At 40.8% G+C, this 15,605-nt stretch overlaps 1 protein-coding gene across 4 annotated transcripts in view; it reads right to left on the reverse strand.

The window, feature by feature from the left end:
- The window catches only part of lmo4.1.S (LIM domain only 4, gene 1 S homeolog), a 28,044-nt gene extending 15,769 nt beyond the window's left edge, over nt 1–12,275 (reverse strand). Inside the window, exons 1-2 of one of the 4 annotated variants that reach the window (XM_018259663.2) lie at nt 11,025–11,397; nt 8,218–8,456 (exon numbers count right to left, since the gene is read on the reverse strand). In XM_018259663.2, the coding sequence (XP_018115152.1) occupies nt 8,218–8,453 (236 nt within the window). In that variant the 5' untranslated portion in view covers nt 8,454–8,456; nt 11,025–11,397. 4 annotated transcript variants of the gene reach the window in all.
- Between the last annotated feature and the right edge of the window lie 3,330 nt (nt 12,276–15,605).

Here is a 15,605-nt window from a genome sequence, read left to right on the forward strand (position 1 = left end):
TCATTGGTATCACACCACCAGTGTACAAATACAATACACGGGACAATATGTGAATCAAACTTGAATATCTGTATATTTGGCAGGATCTACAACCCTCTTTTTAGGCAGTCAGAACTTTAGTACAGATGTATTTCATTTTTAATATTTGTGGTTTATTTAGCTTTTTATTCAGCTCTCCAGTAATTGTAATTTTAGTAATCTGGTTGCTAAAGCCAAAAAGCCTTAGCAACCATGCATCGATTCGAATAAGAGACTGGAATATGAATACGAGAGTAATAGCAATAACAATACATTTGTAGCCTTACAGAGTATTTGTTTTTTTAGATGGAGTCAGTGATCCCCATTTGAAAGCTGCAAAGAAGGCAAATAATTCAGAAACTAATAAAAAAGAAAATGAAAAACATACTAAAAGTTAACCAAAAGTCATATCTCCCACTTTAATGTAGAGCATCCTGGCAAATCCATGTCCCAATGCAAAGCCATGAAAATAGGGAACTTTGAATGTACTGGTTGCACCCACAATAACCCCTATTAATCAGATATTTGCCAACTGCTCTGTGACTGCTCTTCTGCCCGGAGTGGAAGGATTAGACTGCCAGCAATAGGCAGCATACTAGCCAGGATGAAGGGTACGATACACTGGTTGGTTTATTCCTTCACTTATGAAGGAAAAGCAGGACTACTGGAGACTCCACCTTAAAGGGGTTAGTTGTTCAGTTATTTTCAGATTGTTCACCATAAACAAAGACTTTTTTCAATTGCTTTCCATCTTTTATTTTTTACCGTTTTCTCAAAAATAAATTTTAAAAGTTTAATGTTCCTGTCTCTGATGTTTCAGTCTGGCAGTTCAGTGATCCAGGAGCATCTGAACGGTTACAATTTGCTACATTTAGTTGATACAATTAGTTGATACAGTTCTCAGCAGCATCTGTGGAATATTAGCAACTATTGTATCAATTCTAAGGCTAGACGTGGCGTTTTTACATTGCGTTTTTACAAAAGAACAGCCAGGCGTAAATATGCCACTGAAACCACATGCGACTGTCAACATGCGTTTTTCAGCACGTACAATTCTTTTCCCAACATGCACTTCTCATTGTTTTCATTGTTCTCATTAAGAATTTGGACGCCATATTTAAAATACGCCACGTATTTACACAAAGTGTGGTTTCAAACGTGCAGATCCCATAGAGTCTATCGATTTGGTAGTTTCTTGACATATTGGCGTCTCTGCTAAAAAACGCCAATACTGGCGTCCTGTGGCGGATTTCAGCTTGCAAGCGCCCTGTGTGAATTGCCATAGTGCATTTTCCATTAGTTTCAGTGGTAGTGCAGTTTATGCGTATTTATGCCTGGCTGTTCTTTTTTAAAAATGCAAAGTAAAAACGCTGCAAAAACGCCACATCTGGCCTTGCCCTAAATGAAAGTCAGGGATTCTGTTCAGCAGGGACAAAAATAACAGATGTATCAACTAAATGTATCAATTTAGAACCTTTTAGAGAGTCAGCGACCCCCCCCCCCTCCCGGAGCTGCTTTAGAAGGTGAAAAATGAAACTTTACAATTTAATATAGAATAATTATCACAAACAGAAAATAGAAAGTAATTGTTGAAAGTCTTCATTTCTGGTGAAGTATCAAACCAATTGAACTGAAACTTGTTTGAAGGTGAACAACCCCTTTAAAGTGATTCTGACACTAAAAAACTACTTTTTGAAATATGATATAGATTTTTAGTATATTAAAAGTCACATTGATTGTTTTTTTTTAAATAATTGTTATTGAAGTTACTAAATCTGACTGTTTTGCCAACCTGACTGTCCCACCTCAGCCTGTCAGTTAAAGGGGTTGTTCACCTTTGAGTTAACTTTTCGTATGATGTAGAGGGTGATATTCTGAGACAATTTGCAATTGGTTTTCATTTTTTATTATTTAAGGTTTTTGCATTATTTGGCTTTTTATTCAGCAGCTCTTCAGTTTGCATTTTAAGCAATCTGGTAACTAAGGTCCAAATCACCCTAGTGACCATTCATTGATTTGAATAAGGGACTGGAATATGAATAGGATAGAACCTTACTAGAAAGATGATAAAATAAAAAGTAGCAAATAACAATACATTTGTAGATTTACAGGGCATTTGTTTTTTAGATGGGGTCAGCGATGCCCATTTGAAAGCTGGAAAGAAAAAGGCAAATAATTACCAAACTATAGAAGATAAACAAAGAAGACCAATTGACAAGTTGCTTAGAATTGGCCATTCTATAACATACTAAAAGTTACCTTAAAGGTGAACAACCCCTTTAAAGTTTCCAATGCTAACGGACTCCTGCTGCCCAAATATGGCAGCCTCCTCATAGAGGAACATGGGACACCAGACAGGTAATGTAAAAGCATTGTGCAAATACTTTATGGCAAAATTATAAGTAGCTTTCAAAGGCAATTTTATGATAGATGTAAAAAATGTTTATTTTCTGGTGTCAGTATCTCTTTAAGTCAAAGAAATTCTATCACAAAGTAAATTATTTTAAACTGTAATACTTTATTTCTGCAATGTTCTTTCTCCTGAAGCAACGTAGCAGAAGTCTGCCCTCCTTCAACCAAGGCTCCAATTCCCACAATGCCCTGCAAGCCTTTTTCCCCCCCACAGGTCTCCTGGCTTCAGCTGCATTGTTTTTAAAGTCAGAACCACCAGGGTAAAGACTAGAAAGAGAAAGATATAGCATTCAGTAGCAGTTATTAAGTTAAAACCATTGAATTTTTTATTTTTAGGTTTATATCCCCTTTAATAAAAACACAGGCCACATAACTGAACAACATGCCATGGCACAAGGATAATCGTTATGCCAGCCATAGCATTCTTGGTTAAGCAGTTGGAATTAAAAAGATTGGTTTGTACACAAGAACATGTCCGAAATACTGCGGAAATCAGCCATTTGGTAAGCATTATGCTTTCATTTGTGTGAAGCGGACAGCCATGCAGCACTATACAGGCTACTCAATACAATACTCCCTTTTGTTCTCACTTAATTGCCTAGATGTTGCTTATCAGTCTTACAGCATTAAGGTCATTAGTAGGTCAAACCCAATGTTGGCCAGAAAGATATGTTTGCGTTTCCCATTCTCACGCTCCCATATATAATAAGACGGAGGGACGTGTCTTTGTGAGAAAGGCTGTATAGGCCCCGAATATTCAATTATATCATATTCTAGAAATGGAAAGAAAACTTGCTGAATGTAAAGCTTTGTAAATGAAGGGAAGTAATTGCTTTTCAGTGGGAGCCAAGAATGAAGGCGACTGTGTAACTGTAGCCCTTTCTGCAAACTTGTTTTCACATAGTTTCTGTGAGGCTGGAGAGTTAATTATCTAACCAGGGGATTGTGCAGGACAGTGTTTGATTCAAAAGGCTGGAGGCTTTAGGTGCTCAATTAAGTAGCTATCAGTCTCAGTCTGGACTTTAATGGGCTTTTTTTTCCCCTCTCTTCTCCTCTTCAGCATCAGCAATAGGGGGAAGAGACACCCCAGGTCAGGCTAATTAAAGTCAGGGGACTCCTTAATTGTGATGACAGAATTGGTTTCAGTTTTCTCTGTTCAGGTCTTCAGACCAGAGGAGATCGTTAATATTTTAGCATTTGGGGAACACAATCAATCACAAACGGCCTTACACAGAGAAGCCATTTACAAATACAGACAGATCTTTGTTTGGTGGTGCCCATCTGAATAACTCACTCTGCACCAATTTAATTGTGCAACGTGCAGGTCTTGCCCAAGCTTGCCAAGGAAACCTCTGCCATATTTTATGTGATATAGGAATTAGAATGACTAGACCTACTAGAGGCAAACACATGTACAGAATCACACTATGCAAAACTCAGAAATTACCCACACATTACCTAATCCACAGCACACTGGATTAAATCATTTTAGGTCCCAGGTTATAAAAATTGCAAATGTGGCAAGTGATATGGCAGCAAATATACAATGGAAATTTTTGTAAAAAAAAAAAAAATTAAATAAATATTTGAATTAACTTTCAGCATTGCACCCTTGTACATTTTACATTCTGGGTTAATGAAGTATTGACCTTTCCTATACATTATTGCTGCAGAACAAGGCATTTCAAATAAAAGGCTCTGCAAAGAGATAACATATGGTCCTTAAGGTGACCAAAGACATAAAAATGTACTTAAAAGATATTTGGACTTGGGCAGTTTTGAATTTTCCATGCCATTTGTACAGCCTGTCCTTGTGTTTAATGCAATGTGTTGCTCTGGAGAGGAAACGTAACCTCCAGCATGCCAGGGGTTAATGAGGTGTATTAAATGCTACAGTGTGATGCCAAGAGCCAAATCCATTAAAGGTGCTTCATGGGAGCTGAAGACCAAGGCACCTTAAAAGCACTAGAAGCTATTGATACTTAGAAAAGGGCTTGTGCATAATGGCTGGAGCTGCATAGAGAGAGAGCAAGAGAGAGGAGAGAAAAAAAACTGCCAAATTACGCTTGGTTAATTCAGAGTAACAGATCTGCCCCCAAGTGAATTGGAGGCCTTGAATTAATTCTGTTATGACAAATCAAGATAAACGTTCCCCCTAAATTGCATGCGATTTAATTAATTTTTGAGATCCAGGTTTTTTTTTCCCCTCTCTCCCAGCTAATAGTTCACATGCTCCTGTGCTGTCATTGTGCTTGAGTGGGCAGACTTCAAAGTGATATTAAATAACCAACTATTAGATTTACCTAGCACGTCCTATTGGAAAAACGCCATTTAATTACCTAGCCTGTTCAATTAAAGGGACAGCATTCCCTGAATATAGCAGCTTGCTGTTGATTACAAGGGAAATTAACTCTCTGCATGGTGTCTCTCAGAGACCTAGTAATCCACTGCAAAGAATGAAAAGGAGAAAAAAAAAAACCCTACTATTCTTATGCCAGTTATTAAACAGGGAAAGCAGGGACTGCAATGAAAAACTAGAGTGAATATTTACGTTGGAGCCTGAACAAAAGTGAAATGTTGCTGTTACAGCATCATTCACCCAGAAATCTAATTGAGTGTGTGCTCTGCAGAACAGATGCCCTTTTGCACCCCAGAGTGTTTGGGACCTGCCATAAAGCACACCAGTAATAAAGAACTACACTAGTAGGTGTAGTTCAGACAGCTGAAGGTATAAACACATTAACCTTTAGAGTGGGAGACAGAACAATATAAGGGGCTTCATAGCAAAGAGAGGCAAAGCGGAGGTTAAACCTTCCTAGATATGTATATACAGCTCCTTGGAAGTAATGACATTTGGAAATATGCAGATTGTTGATTTGAGTAATCATCTCAGCGTCTCCCCTGCTCCCAAATCCTTTTAATGTTTTCCAGTACTCTGGCTCTTTAAGAGTCTAAAGCCTCCGTCCCTGTTAATAATCCCCTCTCTTACAGGCCAATTTTGTTAATTAAATGTTTTGTTTGCGATGCAGCTCTCATTCATTTCGGACACGTCATTCCCGAGCAGATCTAAGCCAGAGCCCAGATCTCATTAGATAAAACCTATCAGGACTAAAAGAAAATGGAGGAGTCACTAATTAAAGCTTTTAATTGTGTGTATTCACTGTCAGGCTGTTTTATCTCGAATCTATGATTGTGAGCTGCATGTCAGTCTCCCACCAAAAGCACTTTCATTAATGGAAGAGCGGTGGATTCCCTCCCCTCCTCGTGCTGGAAATGAAGGGGAAAGCACGAGCACTTTACTTGGCCTTGTTCAGAAGGTGCTTTTCAAAGGCACAATCATATATCCTCACATCACAAGCTCCAAAGACATTTGCCCAGTGCTTTACTTTACTTCATGGTGTGCTATTAAAAACTCCAGCCCGCAAATCCATTTGTCCTTTTGTCCTGCCCTGACATTACATTTTTGGCCACAGAAGGGATTTGGAGAATAGGAGTTAATGGTCATTACAGTTTCTTTGGGAGGGGAGAGAGGAGGCACATCAAATTCTAACACATAAAAATCCGTTCAGGGCGGCGCATATTCTATTGCACAATGCTGCCGAATATGCCAGCGCTTTATAAATAAGCTTTAATAATAATAATAATAATAATCTGTACAGCTAACGTTTGTCTGTATTTTGACATTATTTAGGTATAAAGTCCTACTTTACTAGCACTGTCTGTGGCAACAAGATTTTCACAAAAACCAGACCAAAAAATAAAAAAAGTTTCCAGGTTAAGTATCCCATATAACATGGTTACATAGAATAGACTGCAAAAGGGACAGCCAATCTGCTTTGCTCCAGTTATCATTAAACTACAACTCCCAGCCAAGACCAAGGGTACAAGGAATTATTTGACTGCTGTGGGGATCCAGGTTAGGCATGCTTTTTACATGATCAGAAGCCCTGATCTTCTGCATATCATATTCTAAATGTGATCTAAACGATTTATACAGAACATTACTAAGTAATATACACTAAATGTGCAGAGTGTACAACCTCCTTATCCTCACCCAGCAACTTCACTTACTAGACACATTAAAGGGACAGGACTAAACCCATGTATATTGTATCATACAGCTTATTGTAACAAAACATTATGTTTTTGAGTGTAGCCAAACAAGGTGGAGGAGGGAAAAACAAATTCCTTTCAAAAAATAATTTTTTCTTTGGTCCCAATAAACAACAATTAGCAAGTATATTTTATACCTAGAAGGGCTCTTACACTGGCGTTTTTTCATGCACTCCCCTGCGTTGCGATTTCTTCCGTTCAGCCGCAGGGGAGAACAGGAGTAGACGCACTCAATTATTGTGAAGGGAGCTGTACTCACACAGGCGAATGCAAGCGACAAACGCAGGTGGGACGCAGCATGTTGCACTTACATGTGTCAGTGTGAGTACAGCCCCCTTCACAATAATTGAGTGTGTCTACTCCTTCGCTCCCCTGCGGCTGAACCGAAGAAAGTGCAATGTAAGAGCCCTAAAAGCTGCCCCAGCTACAATGTAAGGTATTTAAACTTATACTGTAACGTCAACATATATACTTGTTACCCCAAACGGGACATTGGCCAGTAACTGGTTAATAAGAGGCTTTATAACAGGCTGCCTTGATAGGCCCTGAAGGAGTTTGTTCTCATATCCCTGCACTAATAACACACAGGTAAAAATAAATGCATGCCTCGGCTGCATTTGAAAAACAACGTGCAGATGAAGATGCCCGCGGGATAGAAAGCACACAAACTTGGTAATTAGTCGCAACTAGAAACTTTGCTTGGTGGTATTTATTTGCTTGGTGGTATATATTTATTGCCATATACTGCTGTAGCATGAAGTATGTCAGGACAGTAGGGTCAATGTTTCCCCTCTTCAAACAAATGCCTTTTTTTGCAGAGTTCTGCTCCATTTAATTAAAACGCAGTCAAGCTCAGAGGCGTATCAGAAGTGCCAAAAAGTGCCCATGCTCATTAACGAACAATTAAACCTAGAAAAACCTAGAACTTTTTTAGCTGAATGGAGACACCAGACTAGAGGTTTCCAGAAAAGCATCCAAAATCATAGCCATCTATCTGTTTTTAAACTACAACTCCCAAAATCCCATCAGTCCAACAAGAGCTAAGGTTTAGAGATCCAAGGTAGAAAACATCAATGCCAGAGTTTGTTTATTTCCGCATTTAATCACCCGATATATGAAAACCCTTGTTTTTGCTGGCTGTTGTTCTTTTAAGCTGAAATTACTACAATTTATGAAATGGAAGTAAATGAGGATCGGGAAGGTGCGGAGCATTCAGCTGCATCACTATATTAAAGTGTTTACTTACATTAAATATCTAATCCTTCAAATGCCTTTCAGTTTAATGAGTTAAGAAGCTTGTCTGCAAAACCAACCTGTGGCTCTCCAGCTGTAACCTACAACATGCTCTGCTTCCTTCATGGGCATGATGTGGGGGTTGTAGTTAAACTACATCCCCTGCACCTAAACAACAGGTTGGTGCAATATTTAAAGCAATTTATTTAGTATAAAACCTGACAATCTAATCCAACTGATCATGTGTTCCTGGTCAGATTATGCCAATTACACAGATACAAACTGTTTTTTTTACCAAACAAGTTGACAGGTTGTAGCAGTGCCAAAGCCCACTCCTCTGAATCTGAACATACAAGGATGGTTCCTAGCCGCCTTGGCCTATATATTGAATACATTTATTATTTTATCCCAAATGGCCTTGAGCTAAAGAGGAGCACCTACCTGATGTAGTCGTTTCTGCAGAGGATCATTCCACTCTTGGTGTAACAAGATGTTCCGATCTCCCCAAGCTGAGCCTGGCAGCAACTACATTTTAAGCATCTGCTGTGCCAGTAGCTATCCATGGCATATAACAAAAACCGATCCGCAATTTTGCCCCCGCAACCTGCACATCTTTTCCAGGAGAGGGTGCTTGCGGTGACAGGGGGTGGCTGGGAGCTGCTACCTGGATTCACCATGATCTAAAAACAAACAGAGAGCAGAGAAGAGACAGGTCATTAAGCATAGCCTAGCCAATGAATAAGTGCATAATTAGCCCCATCCTAATTTGTGCTACTGGAGTTTAATGTGAAAGAGCTGGACATTACCACTTGTTTACTCTGCTTGGGGTCAGTAGGTTCTCTCACCTAGACGGTGCCACCTAACAGATCCCACTTAGATAATGTCCCACTCCATCTGATAGTAGGTTAGAACTGCAGGAGGGGAGGGGAAAATTAGCTGCACTATTCAGATAACCCAGTGATAACACAACTGTATGATATGCTCAATTCCCTAAGCAAAGGGAAAGGAATGAAATGAAATGAATAATAAAATCACCCAGGTTGTGTGCAGGGAATGTAGGCTGAGTGCAAACTTGCTGGGCAGGTTCTTCAAATTTCAAAGGTTTGTCTCTTGTTCTGGTGGCTGCACTAATCGATCCCTCGTTATTGTTGGATCAGCTCAAATCTCATTGGATTTTATAGGTGATCAATGGAGGTTTGCTTTGAAACAAGGTTACAAATAAAAATAAATATCCCTCCAGCAGTCTTTATAGACCTGGGGCCCCCCACCTTGTGCAGGCACTACCAGGTCTGTGTATACACAGAGGTGCAGCCACCTCAAAACTCATTGGGGAAGCAGAACTTGCGCATCTGACTTTGAGATGTCAACATTTCCAATCTTCCCTAATCCCACCTCAAATGTGATCAACAGAATAATGAGCCCTCCACTACATATTAAAACCTTATCACCCCCTCCTCTGGGCCAGGTTATGCTATCAAATTACCCAGAAGCTTCTGTTACTGCCTATTACAGGGCTTAGCTTTAATACTTGTAGCCTATAGTTAAAATGCAACAACATATACTTAGTTTAAGCCTGCGTAAGATCATTATAGATCAACAACATATATTATCGTCAATATTCTTTTGATAACACCACAAGGAATAGAGTCTACCCCATCAATTATCTATTAGTCCTTAGAGTTTTTGTCTATCATAAAGTCAATGTTAATTCTCTTACTTTGGATCGGATCACCCTAAACAAAGAACAAATAGAAAATTTTAACTTACAAAATACAGGTGCAACTCAAGGTAATGTTGTGCCTCAAAGAAATATTTCCCTACAGGTGTTTCTTTTTCCTGGGCTTGGATACACTGATGGACTATGAACAATATCTGCCCTGCATTTCTATAAATATATGATCAACCCCATGTTACATGTAAAGTCAGCTTTAACTGGCATAGCATGGCCTTTCTTGGGTGTACTCAGTGCGGACAACTCTTTAAAGGCAGTTGCGTGGAGTTGCACACAAGTTCTGCTTCTCCAGTGACTTTTTGTTGCTGCACAGTTGAACCAAGAAGCAAATAAATAGGAGATGTAAACTTTATGACGCCCTGCTAACCTGCTGTACAAACACAAAACCACTTTTGTCTCGCTAATCTGTCCTTGATCAGCAATTTAAATGCAATGGGCAGACACCCTCCAAAGGCTTCCCATTTCCTGATAAAGTCAAAGAAGACACAATGGAGGCTGCTGCTGCCTGGCTGAAGCACATCTGACTGTCAGCACACTTTTCAGTGGATACAGTGGCCCATTAAATTAGCTGCAAGCGGAGCTGATAAACCTCCATTAAGCAGTTTTGTCCTATTTATACAGAGACAGTGCACTTGAGGAAGCAGGCAGATATATGAAAGTGCGATCACTGCGGGATGTCCAACATGTGGCCCTAATAACGAATGCCGCCCTGCAAATGCTATTTAATAGCTGAAAGGCTTTAACCTTGAAAGCACCAATATATTCTGCGAATGTTATTAATGTCCTCTCTTTCTATAGCGCTGTCACATTACACAATGCTTTAGAGAGCTGGGCACATACACTGAATACATATGGCTGTAGACTGATACAGAAGTGGAAGAGTTTCCTCCCGCCCCATCACTATTCCACTCAGGCATTGATGTGCCACTTCCACTAACAGAATCCTTTGCCCAAGAGATCCTGCAGCAGCTGAACACACGGCCTCAAAGGATGTGCCTGACCATGGCAAGCACTGGCAGTCTTTAACACACCTAATATCACAGAATGGGACTTTGAGACTGATAGTGACAGAAGCCTCTGCAGCTCCCTCCACCCCTGAGTGATTTGCCCAGGGCAGTAAATACACCACAGAATTAAGCCATAATCACAAGTGTACCTATTAGGCTGTAACAAAACACTAAGACTTGGGAAAGAGAACCACTCTAAAAGCCATTATCCGTGTGTACCCAAATGCATCATACCTTTATGTAAATTGATTTATCTGATGCATTACTCAACAAATTGCTTTTTGTAACAATTTCATCTCCAGCCCCTAAATGAATCTGCATTTCCTGCCATAAGTCTATCAAGGGCTTTTTCTCTCCTCGACGCCTCAGATTTCTCTCCCAGTGACCTGCCCCAATCTCGCTTGAAAGGTAAATAGAGGGGAGGGGGGAGAAGAAAAAAAAGGAAACGTTAGACTGGCGCGAGGCATCCAGTAACCACATTACCCAAAGCTCTTAAGGACAAGCAATACCTTAATGCTGATTAAATCTGCTGGAGATGAATCCAGAAGGACAGAGCAGAAAGTGACTCTCCAGATAAAGCGCAAGGGAGGCTTCTCATCAAGTTTCAATGGAGTTGGAAAGGGGGAAAAAGCTTTTAAGTTTAATAGGGCTGTCCATAAATTATATAGGCAGGCAATTTAGGGAAGGCAGCGCTGGCAGCTAGAGGCAACAGTTACAGCAGCGTCTCTGGTGTTTAATGGAGATCTCGTTAGGGAGTAAAGGAAGGGGGGGCAATGTTTTTTGTAATTAAAAAAAATGTAGATTCTTAAAGTGGATTTTAATGAGGCGGGCGAGTGGATTCCAGGGCACAAAGGAGCGACAGGGCTCACTTTAATCTTACTGCCACTGTTTCACAAAACTTGGGAGGGGAAGAAAGGGGCTTTGTAGGCTCCTTGTGTAGAAGAAAAGCCAGGAGGCGGGTGGCAATGTCCCAATTTACAACTGAGCCAGGGAATCCTTTCCATAGGAAATGAGAAAAAGCAGAGGAGGAGGAGGGGGGGGAGAGGAGAAGTAGTTACAACGCCCCCCTCCCTCTAACTGCGACTTAATCGCTGCAACTCTTCTCGTCTGTCAGGTAACAGCCACAATTCTGTCACTAGCTTTTTATTCACAGAGATGAAACGGCTCATGTGCCTGATTTCAGAAGGAACCCATTTGTGACTTTCTCTCCCTGCCCCCGATAATGACAGCTAATGGCACAGTCCGTCGCACAGAAGTGGCTCGGGGCTACGCTAAAAACACTGTTTGCATTTAGGAAGCCGGCAACTTGGCCCCTGCGCCCGTTCTGCTGTAGGTCGGGCAACCCTGCCGTAAAGCGAGCCCCAGCCTTGGCAAGGAAGGAAGGAAGGCCGGCTGTGCTTACCTTGCCCGATCCCCGGCTGTTTAGTGTAGGGAAATCAAACGCCTCAATGTCCGATCCCCTGTAGCAGTTCTGTCGCTGCAGACACAGATCCAGTCAGTTCCACAAGCCCAGTCCCTCCCTTTCCTTCTCCCACTAACAGCAACTTTGCTTCGGATCAACTCGGCGCTATTCTCCCGCTGACAGGTCGACCACGGAAAGCAACGCACAATATGGATACTGAACTGTCCCGCCGGATGTCAGTCTGAAGGCTCTCAAGCTCCGGTGTGAGATAAAGGAAGAAGCTGGGATGATGATGATGATGATGATGCTGCTTCACACGATCGCGGAGCTGGGATGGCTGAGCGCTCCTGCTTCTCTCAGCCGCTCTCTACTCCCTCTACCCTGACATGTGTTACTGACAGAGCAAGAGCTCAGCGCTGCCGCCGTGTGGCTCCTCCCAGCCCAACCCCCTCACTGATTGATTCTATCAGAAAGTCTTGTCCTATGTAAGATTCCCCCCTCCAAGACTGTGGGAGACGCCACTCGCCTATACATAACATTGGAGCGCCCTCTGCTGGATAATACCACTATCTCTCGGGGGAGAGAGATAAAGAACAGAAAAAAAGCACAAACAAGGATTGAAAGAATAACATATTAACCATACAGTATGGTCTCTGAATGCGCTGCTGTGCCAGGCAATAATGTATCTTCTACCTCCTTAATCACATACCAGTTAGGCAGGTTGTATAAGAAAATTAAAAAAGGGTGCAAACAGCCAAATATTGGCACTGCCAAGTGAAAAAACAAAATAATAGGTGTAGTAAAGAGTGAAAAAATACTCACAGTTCACCCCAGTCTATGGGTGCATGTATACATAACCAAAACAAAAAAATATGAGACTTTTTTTTTCAAAACAATAAAACCGAAAAGTGGTTTAAAAGTTCAAATCCATTTATTAGGACAAAACAGGTGATGGCCTACCGCGTTTCATGCACTAACTCATAGGCTCTTTTGGTTTATTGTTTTGAAAAAAAATGTCTTGTTTTTTTGTTTCGGTTACATAAAAAGGTTGAACTTGATGGACGTGTGTCTTTTTTTCAACCTAACTTACTATGTTCCCTAAAGTTCTCTGCAGTAAAGCACGGCAAGGCTTCACCTATTTCATGAAAACAGCAATCCCTGCGCATGATCAATTTAATGCATGTTAATAGAAGTTCCCCCTGGTTAAGAAATCGTGTCACTTGCCTTATCTGATGGCAAAGGAATGAAATGAATAATAAAATGAGGCAGGTTGTGGGTAGGGAATGTAGGCTGAGTGCAGACTTGCTGGGCAGGTTCTTCAAATTTCAGGCGCTTGTGTCTGGTTCTGGCGGCTGCACTAATCAATCCCTCCTTATTGTGAGAACAGCTGAAATCTCATTTGATTCTGAAGGCGATCAATGGAGGTTTGCTTTAAAACAAGGAGCTAATAAATAGGAGATGTAAACTTTATGACGCCCTGCTAACCTGCTGTACAAACACAAAACCACTTTTGTTTCGCTAATCTGTCCTTGATCAGCAATTTAAATGCAATGGGCAGACACCCTCCAAAGGCTTCCCATTTCCTGATAAAGTCAAAGAAGACACAATGGAGGCTGCTGCTGCCTTGATGAAGCACATTTGATTGTCAGCACACTTTTCAATGGATACAGTGGGCTAATAAACTTCCATTAAGCAGTTTTGTGCTACTAAATGGATAATCTGCACATGAGAAGCCAAGCAATGAGCCAAACTTGTGGCCCTAATGCTGCTGCTGAACCAACACTAATTAAAGGGCTAAATTAACAAGCAGTACTAATATTATTATAAAGGATCCTTAAAAGCACTAACATATTCCATTGTCATTAGCATCCTCTCTTTCTATAGCGTTTTCACATTACACAGTGTTTGAGAGGGAGAAAAGCACACACAGAATACACTTGGCCATTGAGTGATACATAGTTTACCACTAGGGTTGCCGCTTCACCCTTTTAATATTGGCCACATATTGAACCCACATTCTGCATAGCTAGTTAGCAATTAATTTAGATACATGCTGCCTGGCTGCACATTAATCAGTTCAGTCTGCAGCCTGCATGCAAATGAATTGTTAATTAGCCATGCAGTATGTGGATTCCATATGTAGTCGGCGGGGGTGAGGTAGCAACCCTATTTACCATCCTCTTCTATGGAATAAACCTTTAGTGCTGCCATCCTTCACTGGCCATACACAGGCCAATCAGGTATGCTCTCCAACTGATTGGTCCACAGGTCAAAATGGAGAGCCTCTGCTCCAGGGATAACTACAGGGGAAGCAGACCCTGCGACTGCAGGGGGTCCCAGGGGTATAGGGGGCCCCAGGAGGCCCTAATTAATAAGAAATTTCAACATATATTTGTAAAAAAGGACAACCTCTGGATTTGTTGGGTGCCCTAAAATTGATTTGCTGTGGGGCCCAGTAACACCTAGTTACACCACTGTCGTGCTCCTATACATTTAGTAACCCCAGGGTTTGGGTTGTCATTTGTGGCAATATTTCTCAATGTGGCAATTTGTACTAAATAAATATATTAGAGGTAAATGCACAGAACAGACTGAATAACTTCTCCTACCATCTGAATTTATATAGTCAGATGCCTATTATAAAGTGCTATTCAAATTGAATCTAATAAATGCTAATGAAAGAGTCATTCCATTCAGAATAGGCCCTGGCATTTTAAGTACACTAACACCCAAACAGCCCCTACAGACCCACTAAATAGTGACTGTCTATAGCATCTTACAGCAGCGCTTGTTGTCTTACACATACACTGGGCTATCAGCTGAAAATGCCAAGGAGAGCACCACGCTGTTATATTTATCTGATCTGATCCAGGGTATAATCAATTGGACATATGGAGGTCAAATCACACAAATTAGATTGTTTGGCCTGTGGGAATATATATTACATTGGAAGTCACTCAAGTGTGCCTAGCTTTAATAATGTAAAAAGGAAAATACTACATATAGAGCAGGATAAAATATATTTATAGGAATATTACCTTCAGCAAGACATAGTCTCTAGGGTTCCATTGCTAAATACTGCTAGACCTATAGAGAGTAGATGTAAATGGCACAGTGCAAGGTATAAGTGCAACAAATGTCTTTGAAACTGCAAGGCAGGAATATCAGACCAAAGGACAATTAAGAATCCAATACATACATCTATCCACAACTAAGGGCTTTATCAGGAACTCAAAACAATTATTAGTCCATGATTTAATAGTACATGTTACATCATGCTCTTAGACATAAAGTAGGTGTCTCTAATGGAAATTAAGTTGTAATGGAGAAACAAACAGTGGCATATTCAGGTTGGTGTCCTTCCCTGTGTCACATGCTTTTCACATGTAATACCACTTTTCCCATTTAGTAGAGCCCATCAATACTCTCTGGCTGCCAAGACTTAGACACTAGATCATGCACTTCTCCTAGGAGCAGATCTAATTATGAGGCTCTCGTGTATGGAAAGAGTACAAGAAGGAATACACTGTAAAACCAGAAAACAGCCCAGAAGATCACGGCAGCCAGTGGATAACCAAATATAAAAAGCAGGTGATTCAGATGTGTATAAAAAGTTGTCCATAGTCAGAAACTGGCATATCAAGAAACAAACACAGAACCATACAAGATGAGACATAATTGCTCATCC

The sequence above is a fragment of the Xenopus laevis genome, chromosome 4S (assembly GCF_017654675.1).
Source record: "Xenopus laevis strain J_2021 chromosome 4S, Xenopus_laevis_v10.1, whole genome shotgun sequence".
Taxonomy (NCBI): Eukaryota; Metazoa; Chordata; class Amphibia; order Anura; family Pipidae; genus Xenopus; species Xenopus laevis.